The following is a 23,221-nucleotide window of genomic DNA, read 5'->3' as shown; positions in this document are numbered from 1 at the left end:
AAAGTTACAGTGTTAAAAGCCAAATAGCCAGAGGCAAAGGGACCTTTAGGCCAGAAAACACAAGCTAAAGGAAGCTCTTAATATTGACCTCAGTTTTGAGCTTCCTGGCAGGGAAGGCAACAACAGAACCTGACAGAGTGCATAGCCTTTGATGCTTACTACAAAGAAGAACAGCAGTCCATGGGGAGAGAAACTTCTATTTCCTGTGTTATTTTTTTTCGTTTAGTGTTTTGGGAGACATTTGTCACATGAGTCTCTAGATAAAGGGCATAGAACAACATAATGGATAGTGTCTTTGCTAGCAGTTTTACAAACAATGCAAATGTGATTCATACGCTGCATCTTATATCAGCCCTGGCTGAAAGCCAAAGGCATGAACAATGTGATATTCTAGTTCAGTGCAAATTTTTCTGTGGAAAACCGAAATGATATCACTCAGACTCGGAGCTTCCTGGGATTTGACTTGGCATAAGGTAGAGCTTAAGAGCTTCAGAAGAATTAAAAAGTGGGGTTTCTTAGATTGTCTTGCTGGCTCACTTCTACTTCCTTTTTAAGATGTCGCTCCAGCATCATCTGTTCCAAGAAGCTTTCCCTGACTCCTTGAGGTTGAGTTAGGTGCCCGACAATATGCTCCCCTAATGCCCTGTGCACCCCTCCCCTCCACAGAGCCCCCGCCTCATTATACCTGGTTATGTGACAGTGTTGAAGATGGTGAGACCCTGAAAGGCAGACGTGAGCTCAGTTATGTCTGCATCCCCAGCTCACACAGGGGCTTTGGCACATAGTAGGCCTTTGTGGATTTTTATTAGGCATGCCAAAACTCAGAGCAGTTGTTGGTCTAAGAAGATGTAATATACAGAACGGTTAGAGTCTGGGCTTTGGCACCAGATGGCTGGGTTCAAATTTGGACCTCTCCTACTGTCCAGCTCTACTACCTTGGACAAGTTAAAGAAACATTCTGTGCTTCAGTTTATCCATCTGTGATATGGGGCTAGTGATAATACCCACCTCGCAGGATGCTGAGGGAGTTAAGGGAATTGATACATGGAACACACTTAATACAGAGCTTCGACATTGCTATGTGTGTAACTGGCTACGATGAATGGTGTCTGATGTCGCAGAAGCTCTTTTGCCAGAGTTAGCAGGCAGATGGGCCGAGTTGTGGTCCATACTGGGCCTGGCACACAGCCACTTGTTGGTCTCTCAAAAGCAGCTCCTGGGCCCAGGCTCTCAGGCACGCAGGGAACCAGGCTGACACTCTATGCTCATTGGCTCTCCCGGCTGCCTCTGTCTGGAGATTGGGAATCTTTCTTAGAGCTCCCCGTCCAGCCATGCTGAGGCAGGTTTGTGGAGGGAACTCCATCTCTGAGGCTCTCCAGCCTTCTGGGCCTTCGTACCCTGCCTCAGTTTTCTCTGGGAGGCAATTGAGGGGCCTTTGGCTACTGACAGACTTGGGATCCTATCCTGGCTCAGTCTCTTACTTCCTGTGTTGAACTAGGGTGGGTCATGTAGCATCTTCAGCCTCTAATAATAGAGGCGATGGTATCTGCTGACAGGTGGCTGTTGTAAGGATTCGATGCGGTCATCTTTGTATAGTGCTTGGCCAAGACCTGCCATGTGATCGGCACACACTCTAGGTGCTGGTCCTCTAACTCTGTGATACTCACTTCTCTGATGTCTACCCCCAGCCTTTCTCTCCATGGCATGAACTCCCTTCAGAATTTACCTTTGTGAAAATAAGCAGGAAGCTTCTGGGGGCCTTAAAGTTCCAAGGAGGCTTTATCTGAACCAGGGTCCCCAGGACTTCGTTGTGGGCAGGGACTTACGTTCACTAACAAGATTCTGGAGTTACAGGAGCTCCCACAGAACCCCCTCCCACCAGGCCCTCCTGCAACAGGTCGGCTGCCTGGCACTCAGGCCCAGGCCTGGCCAGTGACCCCAGCCAGTGTCTTTGTCCTCCCATCTGCCTCTGTGTATCCAGGCCAGGCCAGGCTTCTCAGTGCCCTGTTCACACTAAATGCATGTTCTGCTCTAAAAGACATAATAATATTTTACTAGAAAAGGATTTGGGGGAAAAAGAAGAGAGAAATACTTTTCATCATCCTTGCGCAGAAAGTGATGCGTGAAGTGGTTTTGTTGAGAAGAACATATGATTTTGTGAATGTAAATATAGCATACGGTGTACTAGAGTGAAAAAGGAAACTCTAAGTTTAGGCTTTGCAGAAATCTTAGCCCCAGAGGGAAACGTGTACACACACCCCAAAATATGCATGGTGCTGAGGGCCACATATGCGAATCTAGACTCTTGGTGGGATCCCCCAGACTAGCTCAGACGCACGCCAGCCTGGTGGTGTATCCTTTTGGTTGAGCGTGCTGTAGGTGAGTGGCTATCTCTGCCATAGTCTTCTTGTTTTCTGTCTCTGTCAGTAGAGACACTTCGAGCCACAATTTTGGGGCATACTGTGGGCACATGGGACTTAGAGCCATTTGTCTGTATACTTTTTTTTTTTTATTTGAAGTATAGTCAGTTTACAATGTTGTGTTAGTTTCTGGCATACAGCATAGTGATTCAGTTATACATATGTATATTCTTTTTCATTATAATTAAATTAATTCCCTGTACTCTACAGCAGGACCTTGTTGTTTATCTTTTCTGTATATAGTAGTTGATATCTGCTCATCCCACACTCCTAATTTATCCTTCCCCCGTCTGTATACTTACTGTTATTTTTGAGGAGAGGGGTGTGTTCTGCACTCTCTTGCCTTCATCATTTTCCTCTTTCTCCCTCTTCCCACCTGGGATTTTAATGGCCTCCTTCTTCCTTTAAGTCTATCCAAACCTTCTCATCCTTCCACCCAGCCTCTCCATGAAGCCTTTCCCGGTCTTCCAACCCGAGCCCGCTTCTCTCTGTCCATGGCCCCTCGAGACAGCTCACCCATCCACAAACCGCAGGCACTCTCTGCTCTTCATCCCTCTCCTCCCAGCAGAGCTGGTCTAATGGGGGAGAGAGACACCGTCCACAGCTTCCCCTGCTGCCTTCAGGCTCAGCTCTCTGAGGACGTGCTGAGGAAACCCTCAGCCTGGATTTATGCTGAAGAAGCCCAGATCCCTGTATTCTGTACATGTTTAAATCTTTCATCCTTCTAGAGGGATGTGTTGATCAAAGTGAGCTGCTATGTTTGAACATTCCTTTGAATCCCCGAGTTTCACACACATCCGACTGATACCAGGTCATGGCTGATGGATCCTCCTCTCCCCTTACCTTGGGTTGCCTATTGTCTGTTTATTTAAATGGGCTGTGAAATGAAGTTATTGGATAAGAATCTGACATCCTTCCCCACTAGGAGTGATAAACAGAGACTGATCCCAAAATGTGCTTGTGGGCTTGATCAAGAATTCTCTATGAAACTGTGTACCTTTTCAGCTGCGTGATGGCCCAAAGAACACACTGCCCCAGACAGCCTCCGGGGGCTGTAGATTAGAGCAGCAAAGAGAGCTGTCTGTCCCTCTCTCATCCCAAAGTCTGGGCGGGAAGTCTCCCCATCCCACAGCTTGTGAAAATATGTTTGGCATGAGGCGTTTTGGAGTTTGGGTTCTCAGCCAGCTTTCCAGACTCTCAGTGCAGAAAAACAGTGTTCCTTCTCATTCTCGTTTTGCCTTTAGCTTGCCTTTCCTCATCAGCCTGAGCACAGGTCACACTCATCCTGACTATGCTTCCCTGCAGCCTTCTGGGATCGGTCGGCCTTCTCAGTTGCCCACAACAAAAACTACTCTAGTTAGCTTGAGCCAAAGGGAACCTCTGACTGACTTCAGTTTGATTGAGTCCTGATCGATTAGACAGGTCTGATTTGTTGCCCATGTTGAATCTCTCTTTCCCCCAAACTTTTTTATGACAGTAAAGTTTGCTGTTATAAACCCGCAAGGGCAAAGAGTACATGGGAGGGGACAACAGTGGGCTAGCTCTTGGGGCTAGTTTTTGGAAAATGGAGAGAGGGCAGGGGAAGGGTGGTTGATTCAGCAGAGGTAAGGATGTCACAGCCTCAGGGCCTGACAGTAGAGGCTCATGGGAAGTGAGTTGGCCCTACCTGCTTGAAAGCCCTTCATCCCAGAGGCCCCAGAGGGTGGGATGAGGCAGGTGGCCAAAACCAGCAGAAATTAATCAGAGATTTGCATGGTGGGGACTGGGACCTTTGCTTCCTTTTCCTGCCCTGCTCCCAGAATGCTCACAGCTGGAGCGTATCTTGCAGGCAGGATATTGGAAGAATCTTTTCTGGAGAACCTGGAGACAAGCCCTCCAGGAGTTGAAATTGTGGAGGAAAAAGTTATCTTCCAATGCAAAAGCAAAGATGCCCACTAATCCATCCATCCATCCACAAGCCACATTCAGGCCCTTTAGTGAGCTTTGAAAGCCCCAATTTTAAATATGAAGGAAAACTAAGGATTATTATGCATTTGAGGAAAGTCTCTTATATGAAAGCGAGAGAACAAAACAAACATAAAAAAGGAAATCCAGGGCAAACTTAGTTTAGGGAATGGTAGGAAACATCAAAAGCCATATCATGGATAATCTTAAAGAGATTAAAAATATTACTTGCTTAGAATGTGAAGAGGATACTGTCTGAAAGAACAGAGAGCACAAAATAGCCACTGAAGACAGAAATAAATGTGATAACTGAGAATTTAAGAATCCAGTTGAAATATTAGACGAAGTTGAGGAAAGTAAAATCAGAAGTAAGAAGGTGTAAAAAGGGATAGAAAACAACAAAAATGCATGTCTCAGTCTAGAAAGTTCAATATTCTTCCAGCAGGAATTCTAAAGAATAGGTAAAAGTGGAGAAGAGGCAAATATCAAAGAAATAAACAGGACAATGTCTCAAAACAAAAGGAATGAGTCACCAGATTAAAAAGTCCTGTCAACCATTTAGCTCTTAGCCTAAATAAATGAAAAGAACACCCACATCAAGATACTTCAGTGCCACGTTTCAGAGCATCAGGGAGAGAGTGGGAGAAAGGAAGAGAGAGAGACAATGATGTACAGAGAGAGAGAGAGAAAGGCAGTGGGAGAGGGAGAGAGAAAGAAAAAAAAGGAGGAGGGGGGTGCGAGGAGAGGAAGAAAGACAGGTGTTGTAAAAGGACCAGAAATCAGAATGGCATTAGGATGTTTAGGAGTAACAGTGGATGCGAGAAGATACTGGAGAAACACGATTTCTGTGGACGAGTTAGTATTACCCTATTGTGTAATAAATAAAACAATCAGCCACTGTGATAGCAAAATTAAAAAAAAATTTTCCATACGTGTATACACACAAAAATGTACAGCCCATACCCCTTGTCTTAGGAAGAGGCTATAGGATGAGCTTCAGAAAAATAAAATAAAAACCGAAAAGATAAAAGTAAGTAATAACATATAGAGAATCCAACCAGCAAAACAGATAAGAAAACCTCAAGACAGCCCCGGGTCAGCCAACTGCAGAGCAGGGATCCGAGCAGGAGCAGGGGAGAGAAGGCTCTGAGAGGCTGTCTCCGGGGTTTAAGGGAACTGAAAGACTGTTTTACATGGTTGAGCATTTGGACATACGTGTTATGGAACTTGTATAAATAAATACAAATCAAGGTAATTGCTAATGCAAGAAAAGCAAAAGTTGTACAAGAAGAAAATACTATAATCATAGTCCACTACTTGGCTTAATAGAGAATAGTGTTTTCCTAATTATAATAGAGTCAACACTTTTGATTTAATTTAAATATTGTGATACAATTAGGCTGCGAATATTTGAGAAGGGAAACGAAAGCATATGGGGTAGTCTATGAGATTTAAATCCTCATTACCATATCAGGAAGATAATAGAGAATGCTAATGTCTAAAATTGAGCAACCAAGTAGAGCAGGATGGAGCGTATGATTAAGAGATACGGAAGTAGATTTCAGAGAAGCAGGGATGTAAAAATACATCCTTGGGGGTTGAAAATGAGGCAGCTGGCTGTGTGCTGTGTTGTCCCCCAGAATGTGGTGGTTTGGGCTGCACAAGGAGAAGGAGTAGTGGTCCTAAAGGGAGGGTGAAGAAGTTCTGTCCTCCTCCTGGTCATCCTGGACCAGCTCCCAGCCGTCACAGGTCACGGGTCCTCCAGCTTCTGTGACTTGCACGTGTTTGCAGGTCAAGCAGCCATTGCCGGTTCTTACACTGGAGGGTGAGGACTCTAGGCTAACTGAACTGCAGTGTAACCTGCCCTGTCCTGTGCATCCTCGCCTTTTGGGTGAGGTAAGCCCTTGCCTTATCCCTGTTTCCTCGCAACCCTGAGCTCAGCTCTCCCAAACTTTTAAGACTTGCCTTTCCAACTTCCTGCTGCCCCAGGAAGTTACACCTCAATTCATCATCTTCCCCACTTAGCTTGATCCACCTTCCACGGTGGTGTCATTGCATATAACAGTCCTGTCAGGTTCCTTTTTCTCCTTTACATCTCATTCAATTTCCAGCCGATGACCATATCCCATCAGTGTTTTCTTTCCAAACGTTTCAAACTCTTCTCTCCAGCCTAGTGACCTCACTCTGCTCTGGCCCTCATCACCGCTTTTCTGGACCGCTGTAACTGCTTTCTAGCTGATTTCTTAAACTTCTGAGGCCTGCGACAGTACCACAGACTGGGCGGCTTCAACCGCAGATGCTTATCGTCTCATAGTTCTGGAGGCTAGAAGTCCCAGATCAAGGTGCCAGCAGAGGTGGTATCTTTTGAGGCTTTCCTTCTTGGGTTGTGGGCGGTTGTTTTCTTTATCTGTCCTCATCTGTGTGAAACCCAGATCTGATCATCCCAGCTTCCTCTTCCTGGGCCCCCGAGGTCCACAGTGCCATTTTCCCCATCCTGGTCTGCTGTAAACTGAGTGTCCTGTGAAATACCAATATGTTCCTTAGACAAAGAAACCTTAACATTCTGGGCAGATACGTTTGATTAGACCCTGGGTTCAGCCAAGTTTGAAGATGTTCTGGAACATGAGGGCTTATCTGTTCATATGCTTCGTGCATCTTCAAGATGGGGATATAAATGCCAAATAGCTCAAACTTTCTGACCACAGATTTTCTTTACAGGAGAATTTTAGCATCTCCTGTATTAGCCTGCTAGGGCCACCATAACAGAATACCGCAGACCAGGTGGCTTAACCAAGCCATTTGTCATCTCACAGTTCTGGAGGCTTGAAGTCCAAGATTAAGGTGTCAGCAGGGTTGGGTTTTTTTTCCCCTGAGGCCTCTCCTCCTGGAATTGTGTTTTCTTTCTTTGTCCTCACATGGCCTTTTCTCTGGGAGTGTGCACCCCTGGTGTTTCTTACTCTTGTTATAAGAAGAGTAAGAGTTATAACAACACCTGTCAAACTGGAGTAGGTCCATCTTAATGGCCTCATTTTAACTTAACTCTTTAAAGACCTTACCTCCAAACACAAGTACATTCTGAGGCCCTGGGGATTGGGACTTCCACACACAGAGGGGCTATGCCCTTCTTCCTCCCAACCTCCTTCCTGCAGCTGGTATGCACACCTGGCTCCAGCAGCCACCTTCCAACCATAAAGGGACTTTTGCAGGGAAGCCATGAATGATGCAGCATTGAGATGGAAGGAGCCTGGGCTCCCTGACACCTGAGGTGGGGGGGCAGGGGGTGGTCCATCCCAACCCTACATGGTAAGAGAGAATTCAACAGTCTTACTTTTGTGTGTGTGTGTGTGTGTGTGTGTGTGCAATGGCGGTACTGGGGATTGAACCCAGGACATCATGCATGCTAAGCATGCACTCTACCATTGAGCTATTCCCACCCGCCTCAACTGCCTTACTTAAGCAAGCCAAATCCATTGCTTTAATCTAAAGAATGGTAGAGGATTCTGAAGACTTGGTTTCTGTCATTCTGGCGTCATGGTCTGTAGATCTTCTGTGACTCAGACGCCTTGGTGCACTGGGTTACCTGTTGCCAACTGAGCATCACCGCTGCCCTCTGGAAGAGGAGACGCCAAGAGCTCTATTTCCCAGCATTCCCTTCGGTGTGGCTCTGGATTAGAGTCTGCCTGTGAGGGGCACTCATGGGCAATTTGGGAGGTGGAAAAGGAGAGGCCCTTAGTCCCCAGAGGTAGTAATAGGCGACAGACTCTGGCTGCCATGCCTCAGAGCAGAGAGTAGCAAACTAGAGCTATGGAGAGGCCACAGTTCAGCCCGCAACATTCCAAGGATGTTTCTGTTCAAGGTGGGGGTACGAATGCAGTGTACCTCAAACTTCCTCAGCATAGATTTTTTTTTTAAGGGAACTTTTGGCATCTCTTAAGTCTCTTTCATTTCATAGAACACAGTCCGGGAGCTCCCAGTGCACATGGTGAAATTCAGGCTCCACGGCTTAGCTTAAGGCCCTGCCGCCTGGGACCGGGCAGTATTTCAGTCCAGGACTCATGCCTTGTGATACTGACCCCGCCCCCCGACTTTGATTTTTAAGCCACAGCATGACCACCAGTGAGGTTGGTTCACATGCACATTTAAATCCAGCCGATAGGTACACAGGCCAGACAGAGTCGTGTCTGCCTCGTCAGTAGGCCACGGGCACAGTGAAGCTTGACACAGTGAGAAACAACCTGCTGGAGAGACTGTGTATGGTCTCAGGGCTTCTCCGCAAGGCCGGTCCGACCTCTAGAATGCAGAGCTGACCCTACACCTCCCATCCTAACTTGCAAGGCAGGAAGAGGTTCCAGAGCGATCTGGTCTGACCATTTGGACAGCACGGTGGCGTGACAGGACAGGCATTCCCGGGCTGGGCGGGTGGGTGATGATTTAGTCAGTACCCTCAGGGAAGAAAATGAAGCTTTAATTGAGGGTTGTTGAGAAACAGTGATTGATAAAAGTTAGAGGATCGGATACAGGGTTCTATACTGTACTTTATTCTTGAGCTAAGAAATCTCCATGGCTAGTTTTGATTATAATTGACTTTTGCCTCCTCTAATAACTTTACAAACAAATCCTTATTCGAAAGATGTGGAGATGTGACTCAATTACTGGTCTCTACAAACCTGAAGCCCTTTTTTACCTCCAGGCTTACACATGCTGATCTTTAGACTGGAAGACCTTACTGTCCACCACTACCCACCTCTAAGATGGGGCTTCTGCTCTCCAGGAAGGAGTTGGTACTTGGCTCCCGATTTAGAAAAAGCACCTCTCTCACTACACTTTCTCCTTTTATCTAGTGGGTTTCTCTCTGTGTGTGGGTCTGTCTCTCCCAGGAGGCTGGATTCACTGAAGGAGAGGGCCCGAGGCTGCCCCGTCCCCATGAGCAGCATCGTTCACAGCAACCAGCACCTGGTAGGAGCCCAGGACGTGCTTGCTAAATGGGTGGGTGGGTTCTGTTGTTGCCTCCCTCCCACCTGCTCATGGATTTTTCCGGGGGGTGACACCCGCTTCTTTGACTTTTCCATCCCATTAATCCACAAAGTGGATGAGTCAGTGAATCCTGTTATTCTCCCTTGGGCCTCCCCTGTGCCCTGCTTTTTCCACAGGAGGCCTACGGGGTGGGTCCCCTGCTAGCCTTGCTTTGTGCTAGTGGCCCTTCCCCTGGGTGCTGCACTGCCAACCGGGCACTAGCCAGCCCTTGGCCCTTCTCCTGGGCCACAGCTAACTGGTACCAGGGAGGACAAATTCAAGATGCATCAAGTCCACACTGGATGACCATCAAGAGAGGGGCTGAGACCCTCATGAGCTTCCCAGTCCTTGGGGTCTGGCGGGACAGACGGCTACTCCAGACACAGTGACAGGCTTGTCCCGTGCTGTCATTATCTGGGCTGTGCACTCAGGCTCTCCAACCTGGGCGATGGGGATCCTCTTCCTGTCTGTGACTCCAAAGAGCTGACCTTTTAGTTATTTACTCGTTTGCAAGCTTCACTTTTCCTTCTAGTAAAGGAGAGCATAAATGGTCACCTCCCACGATTGTTGGAAGAATTAGTGACAACGTAGAAAGAGGTCCACATTTTAGAATAAGCACCTTGGAGGCCATTTGAAAAATCTGGTCGTGGAGAAATCAGTGTGGATCTGAGGCAAGGGATTTTTGAGAGCTACAGTAATGCCTTGTGCTGGGCATTTTGTGTTTGCTGATTCATTGATATTAATTCTTATCTGTGCTCCATTTTCCTCCAAAAAGTGAATAAAGGGAAATTGTTTACATGTGTGTATATATATGTATATATGTGTGTGCACAAACCCACATGAATAGTATTTGGAGAGTTTAAGGTTTAAAATTGCCCTGCGGGAGTCAAGGTCGTGTCTGGTGCCAAGATCATCAGAGGAAACCAGTGGGGTGCCTCAGACCAAGGCAGGTTGCAGACATAGTTGGTGTAAATTCTCTCACTATTTTTTTCCACCGCAGGTACTGAGCTTGCAAGCCTTACGTTCAGAGAGTTTCACTCTAAATGATGCCCTCCCATAGGTAGGGCCTTTCCAGGTGCCCCGTGCAGGCCCTAGAGGTGGAGGGTGGGCAGGTGGGCCATACCCCTGGGGATGAAGCATGTGTGTATTTGGCTGCTTCCAGCCCCTCAACACAGAGTGGCCTGGCTTTACTGATGGGGCCCAGAGGGCTTTGGGAAAAGACTAGGCTCCTGGGGGCACTCAGGTTTGGGTCCCAAATGTACAGACGCTTTGTACTTGGTGAGAAGCTATCTCAAAGATTGTAAAGCAATTTATGTTGTGGGTTCTGAAGGAAAGAGGTCCCTTCTCCCTCTGCTCTTTTCATTGAGCTTGTCGTACCCTCTCTTCCTGACTCCCCCAGACCTCAGGGCCCCACCCATGGCCTCTCTGAATCATTTTCAGGGGATCCAGAGTCCCCTGCTGAGCACCAGGATGAGCAGATGAGCTCCCCACCCCCTCACCCCCACCTCAGCACGGGGTAGCTCCCTGGCTTCCCTGTGTCACAAATCAGCGGCTTGTTTCCTGACGATTCCCGAGCCAGGGACCTCCTCCCCAGTACCCCGAGGAAGAAACAGTTCTTGTCTCCAGAACCGAAAGGGAGAGGTTTTTCTTTCTGTTTCATTCTCCAAAAAGTCAGGATCATAAAAAAGAATACAAATTACACCCAGCAGCTCTTATCAGCTTGGTAAAAAATTGCTACTTTCAACTTTATTGCCTTAAAAAGAATTCAAACACTTCCATCTTTTAAAAACAATTTAGGTTGAGAAGAGGAATTAGATCCACGTGCAGGAGCGGTTTGCCTGGCATGATCTGAAGGGATTGCGCTATTAACCTTGAACGCTGATGCTTTAATTGAGCAGCTCAGACAGTGTAGTTGTTCTCCCAGTGGACATCTCGCCATGGGGCTGGGTCTCTGGGGCTGACAGCTACACCCGGGGAAGGGAGGGGCAGGCCTCTGAGCCATTTTGTGACCCAGTGGCACTAGGAGGGACTTTTCTGCCCCAAACGGTCCCCACCCCCTCCTCCAGCCGCATCTGATGCTTTGGGTCCCCAGAGCCAGTCTTTGGATGCACGCGGCTCCGTCTCAGACTCCAGTATGAACGTGCAAATACCTGTGGGAGGGAGAAGAAAACATTTCTAATCAGTTTGAGACTTTGCTTTGCTTGTATCTGAAAATCGCTTGAAGCTGGAGCTGAACAGCAGAGTGTATGAGAAATGGTTCAGCGCAGCCACCTGCCACCCAAGAGCTGCATCCCCTGCCCCTTGGGGGACCGGGTGGCGAGATTGTTCACAGACTCTGCAGAGGCAGGTGGCTGCTGTCACCAAACCAGAGCGGGCTGTAAATAAGCTCAGAAGCCATTTGGTCTGTTGTACACCTCAGTCCCCTAAAAGGATTGTGTGGTAGCCTGTATGTGACCAAGAACTGGGAGTACCTTTCTCCTCCGCAAGACAAGATTGAAGGAAACGCTGGCTCCATCCCTCCATCAGGACAGCTTGGGTGTCTGTGAGAGTGAGAGCATCGAGGGCCTTATTGGGCTTCTGTGCCCTCCAGGTGGCAGGGAAATTATGGACCATTGATTAAAATCCAAGTATCCATCAGTTGATAGTCATCTGTACTGCCTGGCTTCACTTCTCCAAGTTGATCTTATTAAACAGACTGTGCTTGCGAGCTGACTCCATTTCATTTTTCTGCTGATATTAATGCTTCCTCATAAATTGTCCACATGTAGCATATTCTCACTTTTTATTACAGCAAATTGCACTTTCTGCACAGCCCTGAAACCCGTCTCTATTTCATCTGAAGGATCCACAAATGATCTGTAATGAATCTTCATCCCCCAGAGGCCGTGAGCTGGCACTTCTGCCCTCTGCACAAAGTGGGAAGGCGGTTTGGAAGAGCTGTTTATCTCAAACTTGGTAAACAGTGGGGACAGAGGCCAGGGAGGTCTAATGATTGACTAGAAATTGTTTAGATCTATCAGATTTTTATATGTACTTGGTCAATTATGCTTTCTTTTTTTTTTTCTCCCGATAGCAACATAATAGTTTTTTTCTGAGATCAAAGCAAGTGTAGGAAACACATCTAATGAACAACACTCTCTCTCCAGTGTTACAGTAATATCTTTGTAAATGCTGTTGATTGACCAGACTAGTTCAGAACTTATTGTGTGGTTAAGCAGAATATATGGGGACTTTCATCAGGAGGTTCGGCACTCAGCACAAATGATGAAACGATCCTATTCCCGCAGAAAAGCTCTGAAATTTGATCATGTTTCCATCAGCTTCTAAAGGTCACGATATCTTGCATTTATCCACCGTTGAGATTAACTTCGTTTCATTCTCAGGTTCTCTCAGCAATGTAGTAAAAGGGTGCTACTTTCAAATACAGGCAAGACTTACTTTGCACGGCACAGTGTTAACTGGAAATCGAGTGCATATTGAAACCGTGGGAAGTGAGGATGCGCTCATGTGTAGGTTTCCATTAATTTGGTACCTGCTGTGCAAAGTGATGGCTGCCTGTATGTCAGTATCCCTTTGCACTGTACTGGGCTTTCTGTTTATGCCCCTGACCTTCCTCATGCTCAGCACTGGGGAAATATGCAGGAGTGTGAGTCCACCCATTCATTCCTTCCGTAGACGTCTTTTGAAGTTCGCTGTCCACCAGGGCTGCATGGTAACTAGACCAGACCTTAGCCCTTAGGAGCTCAGCTCTTAGTGGGCTTCTCCCCATATACAGAAGCCCTTCAGCAACCAGAGGACCACCTGACCCAGAGTTCTGGGGAGGGATGGTGGCAGGAAACTTCAGAATCTAGGACTTGACTTTACAGCAGTCTCTGTGGGTCCTCAGGTCCACACGCCAGGCCTCACCCCTCTCTGCATCGCCTTCCAGCTCAACTCTTGTTTTTACGTTAAACATCTATGAAAAGTTCCAGGAATGAATTTGTCTTTGCTCAGTCCCCAAGTCGGCATGATATGCTCAAAAGTGCATGGGCTTTGGCATCTGCAAGGCTTGATTTCGCTGCCTTGGTCGCACTGACTTGCTGGGAGACTTTGGGCAAGCTTCCCCATCTGTAGGCTCAGATCAGAACCTCCGTCCGGGGGCTGTTGTGAGGACTCAGTGAGGTTTCCTGTGTAGTGGGCTTGGGTTTGGTCAGGTGGCGGAGTTGCTTAGTGTCAGTGATTGGACCCACCCCGCAAGCAGCCCTTTCCCGCAGCCTCTCCCAGCCAGAGCATTCCCAGGTGGCAGGTTCAGATCTCCCTCAGCAAAAACATCCTCTTACCTCCCCCAGAGTTGTTTGAAAGCTACACAGGATGGATTCTGCCACGCCTTCCACAGATGTAGCTGGGGTGATTTCCTTGTCACCACCATCCTCCAGCCCTCCCGAGACATACACACGTGCTCAGGTGCCTGCGTTCCCGGTCCCACCAAGGGTGAGGGCCCTGGGCTTCAAGGACGCTCCAGCAGAGGGATGGGTGAGGTGGGAACAGGTAACTCACCCTTGGTCCGGAGGGGCCATCTCCTGGGAAGGGCTTGGGAGAAGAAACTGGAAAAGAGACCCACCTGGGGCCTGAGATTCCTCAGTGAGATCTGGGAGTAAGGATGGAGCCTGGAGTAGGAGCCATGGGAGACTCAGGGAGAACATGAGGGTAGTTTTCTGGTGAGAGCAAGGCCCCGAGAGGTTCTGGAGACAAGGCTGCATGGAGTCCAAAAGGAAAGAGTCTGGGCCCAGAGCTCAGGCCCTTTCCCCGAGAAGGCAGGGCCCTGGGAAGCATGGAGTGGCTTCACAGTTCAGTGAAAACATCCCTGTGTGCGGCTGCCTCGTGGTTCTGGGCATATCTTTTGAAACTTGGGCCTCATGGTGGCCCCTTTGCTGATTTCCTTGTAAATGAGCTCCTGGACTCATCCGCGGTCTTGCAACCAGCCCCTCCCCTTCCTTGCAAATGGGGGGTGTTGCATCCCTCATACTTCAGAGGGGTAACACCGCACAGAGAGAATTGTCCCTAAATAGCGTGCTGTCGCAAAGGCAGCAGGGGCTCTTTAAAGTTAGCTCAATATCTGCCCTTGGGAAAATGCCAGGTCCCGGGCTCCAGGGGGGGGAATGTTCTGAAACATTAAGAGTTGGGGTTTTTAAAAGATGCCAATCGTCGACAAGCTTTCATTATCTCGGGCTCCCAGTGTTGGGGGAGGGGTGTGCCTAGATACATAAACAGTCAGTGGCGTTTGCACTTTGTAAAACAAATCCTCGGCGATGCTGCTGGAAGGCTTCCATGTGGAGGCTTTTTCCACTCCGTTCACTATTCCTTGAGGCCAAGGGAAACAGGCTGATGCTCAAGAAAGGCAAGTGGAATAACAATCTTAGACATATGAGGACTGAGTTAACCTGGAGAAGGCAGGCACTGGGGCTCATAAGGGCGTTTTCTCACATATGAGAAAAAAAGATCATTTTGTTCCCATCATCAGAGGGCCGGGCCCAGGCCCCAAGGCTCATACGCCTGCTCTGATGGTTGTCCAGACCTTTTGAGGAGAAGCATGATTGAGGGAAAGGAATGGAAGCTCTGGGGACAGATGGACCCAAGTTCAAATCCGGCCTCTGCTAAGTGCCAGCAGAGAGACCTGCGTGAGATACGTGTCTTGGTCTTAGTTTCCTGGTTGTGAAACGGGGATGAGGATGCTGCCTGGCTCCTTAGGGTGTTGGGAACAAAACCAGGAGGCGTGTGGATTGTGACATGGGAATATTGTCCTGAAGTATCTGGCTGGGTGCTTGATAAAAGCAGATTCCCGTCGCCCTTGGAGATGGCTCCAACTTAGTCCTGCGTGAAAGGCTGAGGACACCAAGGAAGGGGACCGGGCTGGAGGTGCTTCCTCGAGTCCCTCAGAACCTCTGTCTTCTCTGCTTCTTCTAGATGTTTGCATATTGGAAGTGATCCTTACCTCCCTGTGTTCAAGGGACTCCCCAGTCCTTTCCAGGAGAGCCACCCCCTTGCTACATCCCATTCCTGGCAGCGCTGGGGGCTGCTTTCTGTCCTGAGCTTTTGGGAGCCAGGAGCTGGGGTTTGGTCTGCATCTCTTTCCCTAGGCAAACTGTAGGACCTAAGTGGCTGGGTAACCAGGACAGGATCTAAATATCCCCTGAGCCCCTGCAAGATGGCATGTCCTGTGTCACTTAAACCGCAGCTCTGTAGATGCCACTGGCCATGGGAAAAGGCACCCTGAGGTTCAGACAGGGGCTGCTGCTCACAGGCAAGAGGACACATTCCCTTCTCCAGGTATGGGAAGAACAGCTGCCTTTCGCTTCCTTGAACAGGGGTCTACCTATGACGGTGCACTTATGGCTCAAGAGGGTAGTACATAGTGTCAGAACAAGGGTAGACATCTGGTCCTGCCTCTGTGAGCGATGCCTTTCCCCCCTGGCAGCCATCCCAGCCCTTTCCACGGGCTCCATGCCACCTGAAGCATCTCGGGTCTCCTCTTCTGTTCACAAAGGGCTAAAACAGGAGTCAGCATGATTCTTTAGAAGTTCCCACCCCCTCAGTTCTTCTTCTAAAGTTCCCTGTTTACCAATCTATCAAGGGACCACAAGAGCCAGGCCTCTGGGCTCTGGTGGTCTAGCGTGGCCTTTCAGCCACTCACAGCAATGATCTCACCAGGGCTGCCTGTCCCATGCCGAGGCATTGCACCACTGCCGCCATCCCGTGGGTTCACTGAGACCTAGTTTCCATGCCCACGGGGTCCGTGTGGAGCTCCTGCAGTCACTCAGGCCCCCGTCACCTGCCACTGCATTATTTAGTGGGTCATCCCATAGCATGGTGCCCTGTTCTGGGAGAGAAGCCCAGTTGTAGGAAACTGGCCTCCAGACTTGCTGAGGGTGAGTGACTGGGAACCCACCCTGAGCAGAAGGCCAGCTCCGCTCCCTTCCCTACGCACGGGATAAAGGGGCTGCCCTTTATTTGTCTAGCTGGCTCAGCCCTCCTCTGCAGACGCTGACAGTGATGTAGCAGGAGACATGCACCGTGGCTGAGATGAGGGGCAGCCCCGAATGGGGCTGCCTTGACGGGTCTGTGGACTTGCAGAGAGGCAGTGCTCACCACACTGGCAGGGTGTGTTTATCACGGGTCTACTGTTGGCTCTGTGATGGCACAGACGAGGCTCTTGGCTCACATCCACATCCAGGAGAGTGAGGGCAGCTGCAGTGTTTGCTGTCTGTTGACTGAAGAAAGGAACACATGAGGGATTACTACTGACTTCTACACGTTCAAAAGAGACCATCAGATGATGACCAGGCAGGAGATGTGAATGGAAGGAATGGAGAGGACCTTCGTGTTAATCGATCATCCATAGAGCTTCTTTCTGGGCTGGAAGCATCACATGTAACTTCATTTCATTCCCACGATAACCCCAAGTTGGGTGGTGTTTGTCTCAGGTTGGGTTCCCAGAAGCAGACTTTGAGCTGAGGGTTTGTGTGACAATAATTTATTAAGAAGTGTTCCCAGAGGAATTGGGTGGGGGAAAAAAAACCAGCAGGGGAATGGGAACGTGGGACAGGGAAGTGAAGGTGGCCAGAGAGGGCGCGTGAGCAAGTGAGGCCATGTTGGCTGGTCCCGAGCAGTCTGAACACTCAGAGCAGTCCCCATCAGGGAACAGGGCAGCTGGGATCTGTATACGTGGCACCTTCAGTCTAGGCTAGAGTGTAAATTCCCAGGCACCGTGAGTGCCAAGGAGGGTTCCGGCAACTGAGCCCGCAGTGTCTGCCATTGGCAGTGAACGCACATCGGGAGCCAGTGGGCTCAGAATTCCTAATGGGATGCAAGAGGGCCCTGGGCAGAGCATCAGTGGCACTGCTGGCCTCCGAACACCTTGCAGGCGTGGGACCGCCACTCAGAGGGGTGGAGTAACTCACCCAGGAGCACTCAGCTAAGCAGAGGCAGAACTGAGGTTCAAACGTGCCCTGCCTGCATGCCTCCTCCTTACCTTGCCGGCTCTGAGATGAAAGGGAGGACTCGGGGGCCTCCGTCTGCATCAGACAGGCTGGGGAGGAACAGGGAAAGGATGGCACTTAGAATGGAACACTGTCCCCTGGGCTGGGAGCATTTAGGGCTCTGCTCACTGAGCTGGCAGGTCTCCAGTCATCACGGGGGAGGAGGCGTTCTTGCTAAATCTGCAGTAGCTTCTCCTTCTCACCGTCTATCTCAGCTTCTGTGTGAGTTGCACCCTCTGGAAAAGACTGCAGCCAAGTGTTACTTATCTCCGTGTGAGGAAAAGAGGCTTAACAAATTAGCTAATTGCTAATTGGTGAGGGAAAGTAGGCCAGGAAAGTTGGCCAGTTGTCCTGTGGGGTTTTCTGATCAATTCTCTCCATTGATATCTTCCGTGCACGAGTCTGAGACCAGGTGGGAAGCTGCCTTAGCGTAGCTAGGGCTCCCACCTGCTCCCTGGGATGTCGTGGCAGCTGAGACAGGTCCTCTGCACTGCTGGCTCCTGCACGGACATCCGAGGACCTCTCACCTGCATAGGCGCACCTACATCTTCAGATTCCCAGAACTACACATGCTGGAGTAGAGCTCCCAGCCCCGGAGGTTGTGAGTCAGGGTTCAGAGCTCTGAAACGTCGCAGCATCTCAGTCACATAACCATTGCCAGTGAATTAGGAATTCATGGAGTGGGGCCCCAGGGTCTGCATTTTTCAAAGCTCCCTAGAAGGGAAGAATGAGTCAGATCTCGATGGACCAACGAGGAGAGACACTCTTGATCCATCAATATGTCAAACATGGCAGTTGTAACCTGATGTAGATTTCATGATCCCATTTTAATAAAAACATCTGTCTGATATGTGTATGTGGGTACATATATGCAGATGTGTCTTAAAAAAGACTCCTGGAAGGGGACACTTGGAACAATCTCTAGGGGATGAATTTGGAAGGATAAATGGGGCATTTTCACAATTAAAAAATAGTGCGGGTTAATGGGATAGTTTTGAACATTTTGGTTTTTGTGTATTTTTTCAAATAAATAGAGTAATAAAAATTACACTACAAAATACCCCCAAAAAGTGAAAATAAAGGACGACAATCTGAGAGCTGTCTCCCAGGTTGGTAGAGGGCCTGGCACAGTGCCCAGCACTCAGCAGTACTTGGCACATGCTAACTGTGAGTGTTCTTACGGGACAGGCTTGAAAATTATCAGTTCCTTCTCTTTTTCACTCTGTTGGCATTCCAATTAAAGGAGGGAAAAAGTACTCATAAAAACATATAAGAAGCCAAATAAGTGACTGGGTCCCATCCGCCCTGCTCTCCTATGCTTCATTTGTATATTCAACAACAGTATTCATTTGTCTGCTGAACACCTACTATGTGCTGGTTATCATGTAAGGTTCTGGGATGCAACTGTGACAACCACAGATATGGCCCCTGACCTTACAGAGGCCCCAGCCTGGTGAAGGAGATGGACAATAAAGTAAATAAACTGATAACTACCCAAGCACAGACATGGCAAGTGCTGTAAAGAAATAGAACCCAGGTGCTCTAAGAGAGAATGATGCAGGTGGGGTCACTAGCCAGGAGCCAGGAAGGGTCCTTGATGGGTTCTTTAGAGCTGAAGGCAGCTCAGAGCCCCGGCTATGAGCTGTCAGCTTCCCAGGTGTTGTTTAGCATGGCCGTAAACCCCTTTTTCCAGATTCCTGATTCTCTAGCCTCGGGCAATGCTGAGACTCACCCCACTGAGCAACCCTCCAGAAAGGTGTTTGCAGGCATCCTCCGAGAGAGGGGAGGGACGCCCCTGCCTCTGGCCTTGTGATGCCTGCAGGAACTGGAGCTTCGAACCTTGCCTGGGACTGGTGCACGAGAGCTTGGAAGAACAGCAGGAAACCAGATGTCTGTGTTCAGACCATGCGTCTTGTAGCTAAGGCCTCAGGGGGACGGCGTGGTGTGTGAGGAAAAAATTGTCCAAGAACAATGTTTTTCAAAGCCCGTCTCGGCAATCATCCTGTGTCTGCCAGCTTCTGGCTTGCTTCTGCTCATGTTTGTATTCTTTTTCTCTCTGCAGGCCGTGGAGACAAACCTGGCTTCCAAGGACAGCCACTGGGTCTTTGTGAATGAGGTAAGAGCCCCAGGATGGTGAGGGGCATGGCCTGTGCAGAGCCCCTGCCCCTTGGGGAAGCACAGAGTGATGCTTTCAGGCCCAATTCTGACTGGGGGTGCGGGAGTGAACTCCAGGGCTCCACCGTGCGAGACAAGAGATGAGAGATGCTCACCTGGAGCAGGTGGGGACCAAGGAAAGAATCGAGATATGAGTCCACGAGGATGTCAAGAGTCAGAGACATGGTGTCAGGCATTAGATGTGTGGGGTGAGGGGAGGTTACCAGTCAGGGGTCAGGGACCTGAAAGATGCGGGCAGGTTAGAAAATGGGGTGCATGGGGGATGGAGGCTGCATTCCTGCAGGAGCTTGAAGGTGTGTGTGTTATGTGAGTGTGTACGAGTGCATGAGTTTGTGTGTGTGCATAAATGTGCCTGTGCAAGTGTGTCTGTCAGTGTGTGTATGTGTACAGGTGTGAGTGTGTATGTAGTGTGCACACCCCCCTGTGCAGCTGGTGGGGGAGAGGGGTCAGTGTAACCATGTAAATGGGGGAAGTGGGACGTCTCTGCCATGACTGGCCATCCACTGGTTTGGGCCCTGGGAGGGTTGGGAACGCCAAGGTTTCACCAGTTACACTCTAACTGGCCCTGCTCCTCCACGCTGTGGACGTTACACGGGAGTGGCCTGTAACCACCTGCCCTGGCTTTCCTGAAGAGTCCCCTCTGCGCGCCCATCCATGCAGGAGCCACCCACTCGGGGCAGCCCTGGTGACCCGAGCTGGCTATTAACACAGCTGACTCAAGAAGATGCTTCCTGGAGCGAGCGTTCATCAGCCCTGGGGCCTTCCGTTTCTCCTAAATTAACTGATCAGTTTCTAATGGCTGCATTCTAGAAGATGCAAGGTTTATTAGGGAAGTAATTTATGCTTTTATGATGTGTGTTTCATCAGCTCAGCGCTACTATGGCTGAAACAGTTTGGGCTTATTTGAATAATTTTTTAGGTAGGATCAGATAGTAACTGCTTGCAAGGCCCACTTTTCGTGGGTTTTGTCCATAAATTCACATCTTATTAGTTCCACATCTACACAGGCCAGTTGGAGACAAGTGAGGTAACTGTCCATTTCCCTCGGGGTGTGGATGGTTGTGCTGGTCATCAGGAGAAGGCACTGGCTTCTTTCCCTTTTTCGGAGCCTGCCAGAGTCTTCCTTGGTCCTCAGGAAGTTTTGATTCTCTGGGCTTTGCCAACTTTTCTACAGGTTTCCTTTATTTCAGGGAAAGGGTGCATTCTACATGCCCCTTAAGGCAAATGCTAGCTTTATTTTTTTATGACTCCTCCGAATTGGCTAGCCAGTGTTTCTCTGTTGCCAGTCTTCAAAAACTGCTCTATTTTTACATTTCTAACTGATTTCCTTTTTCCTCCCCTGCATCCCGACCACTCCCAGGGCCCTCTGTCTGTCCCTTCATTTCTTATTTCAGCGGGGCCCCATGGAAACAAGTCCTGTGATTCTTGTGACAATTGCATCATTCTAGGCTCTATCCAGATACAGAGCCAGGGACAACTAGTTTCCCAGTTGCTTTTCGGTTATATGTGATGGCTAAGGTAAAAGAAAGTAGGAAGAGACGAGTCAGGAGCAGGCAGTTGGTAGCAACAGCATGGTCTCCAGGGTTCAGCGTCTACACTGGGGCCCCATATTCCTGCTTCCTGAGCTGCTCCCCTCTTCTCTGGAGGGGCTTCAGTCCATCAGATGAGCTCAGGTCTGTGCCTCTGTCCCCCACGTCTTTCCCCAAGGAGGCCTTCACTGTGGTCCTCCAGCTCCACCCCTGGCTTCCCCTCATTCCTCACAGGCTCTGTCCTCCAGTTTCTCTCTGTATTTGATTTGCTTAGTGTATTTTCCTGGATTCAAGACAAGCACTCCAGGGCATGGGTTTCTGTTTGCTTTCTTTATGCACTGGTTTGTTTAGTATGTCTACCCCCTCACCACCGAATATTGGTGTCACGTGCTACAGGCCTGTTTTATTTGGAGAAGGGGTGATTGGATGCAGAGAAGGGCTTGTGAGTGAGTAAGCCTCACTGACAATTTGTATGGTGTCTGGACTCCACTGTGGGGACACTAGCAAGCAGATGTGCTTTGGGGCGTAAACTGTATTTTTATTGATTGATTAAATCACATGTTAACTTGGAGGGGGTGGGGGATTCAAAAGAGTGTGTGGAAAGCAAAGTTGAACATTAGTCAAGGTGGCCAATAGGCTATGAGCGAGTCCCTTGAGGACAAAGTCAGAATCCAGGTTATCACTGAATCCCCGATAGTCAGGGCAAAGAGCAGACTCTTAAAAAGGTTTAATTGAAGGCAAGTTGATGTGTGTAGTTTGGAGCAAGTTGCTTTGAAGAGTATTCCCGGTCAGCCTCCGAGAAGAGACAAAGGCAACAATTAGTGTGGGAGGCTCAGGGAGGGAGGGGACCACTCTGGGTCATTCATCAGAAGCTGCCAGTTCAGGACCAGTTACACTTGACTTTGGCTCCCAGAACGTCTTTATCAGCGGGTCTGGAGAGCTTCCTCTCCTCGTGGCTGTGGCTCAGGGACTCACAGGTGTCCTCAGCACAAGGGAGGAGTCTGGACATAGAGAAGCATGCCCTCCCTGTGAGGCTCTGCGTCCAGGCAGGAGGCGTGTACCTCATAGTCTGGCCTCTCGGGAACTTTCTGGAGGAGATTCCTTTATGGAATATGTATATCTCTCTAGCCTCTTCCAGAACCATCTGTGAGGGGGACTTGAAGCACTCCATTTGTTACTGGACAGCTCTCACTAGTTCTTCCAGACTCTGAAACCAAGCAAGCTTTGATGGAAATGGTTCAAGACATGCAGAAACATGTGCATAACCCTTGCACTTAGGTTTTGTCAGCACGTGATGGTCTAAGCTGTGTTCTGTGGCTCAGCAGGGGAGGTAGGATCTAAGGAGGGAAGAGGCACTGCCAACAGGCCCTCATACCCCGCCCCCTTGCCAGCGTATGTCCGTGACCCCCACATCCCGTATCTTCTGTCCCTGAGCTCCAGACTCAGGGATCCAGATACCTTCTGGACTCAGCCGCTAGGAAGCCTCGTGACCACCTCTAGCTCAGTGCATCTCTCTCTGAACTCATCACCCTCCCCCTAACCTGGTTCTTACTCAGTGCTCCAGTCCCAGAGACCAGTGTCCCCATCCTGATTGGCTCCCTAACCAATGGAGAAAAGCCCACATCCTGCTCCCTGCTTCAGAACCACTTCAGAACTCCAGGATGACCCTCTCCCATCACACCTTTCCGTCCTTATTTACTTCCTACCCTCTGCCCACTCTCCCATGGCTCACCCCGGCGAGCAATGGGTGACTTCTTGTTTCCTATGTTTATCTTCCTCCCCTGGTTCTGGGCCTTTGCCAGGATTTTCTTTGATGTCTGGCTTGCCTTTCCTGAATCTCTGATTGTCAAGGACTTACCTTTCCTGCAGGGGTTTGCTAAACATTACCTCTGTCAAAGGGTCTTCCTGGATTTCCCAATTAGTGTTATTCATTCTCCTGCCGTCCTGGCCTCCTCACCCCAGCTATGCTATGTTGGGGGCTTGATGCACATGCCTGGCTTCCTGAACAGCCTCCATATAAATGGGGGCCAGACCTCCTTTCCGTCAGGCTCCCCAGAGTCGCCAGCGTGAGGGGTTCACACACAGAGGAAGTGCTGGGTTAAGCCTCCCGCTGCTGCCTCTGCCT

At 49.3% G+C, this 23,221-nt stretch overlaps 1 protein-coding gene across 3 annotated transcripts in view; it reads left to right on the top strand.

The window, feature by feature from the left end:
* GRID1 (glutamate ionotropic receptor delta type subunit 1) overlaps positions 1 to 23,221 on the top strand; it is a 611,661-nt gene that overhangs the window by 354,552 nt on the left and 233,888 nt on the right. For all 3 annotated transcript variants that reach the window (XM_032491610.1, XM_032491611.1, XM_032491612.1), the window contains exon 4: positions 19,455 to 19,508. In XM_032491610.1, the coding sequence (XP_032347501.1) occupies positions 19,455 to 19,508 (54 nt within the window). The remainder of the gene's footprint in view (positions 1 to 19,454; positions 19,509 to 23,221) is intronic.

The sequence above is a fragment of the Camelus ferus genome, chromosome 11 (genome assembly GCF_009834535.1).
Source record: "Camelus ferus isolate YT-003-E chromosome 11, BCGSAC_Cfer_1.0, whole genome shotgun sequence".
Taxonomy (NCBI): domain Eukaryota; kingdom Metazoa; phylum Chordata; class Mammalia; order Artiodactyla; family Camelidae; genus Camelus; species Camelus ferus.
This window is presented reverse-complemented; position numbering and strand designations above follow the sequence as displayed.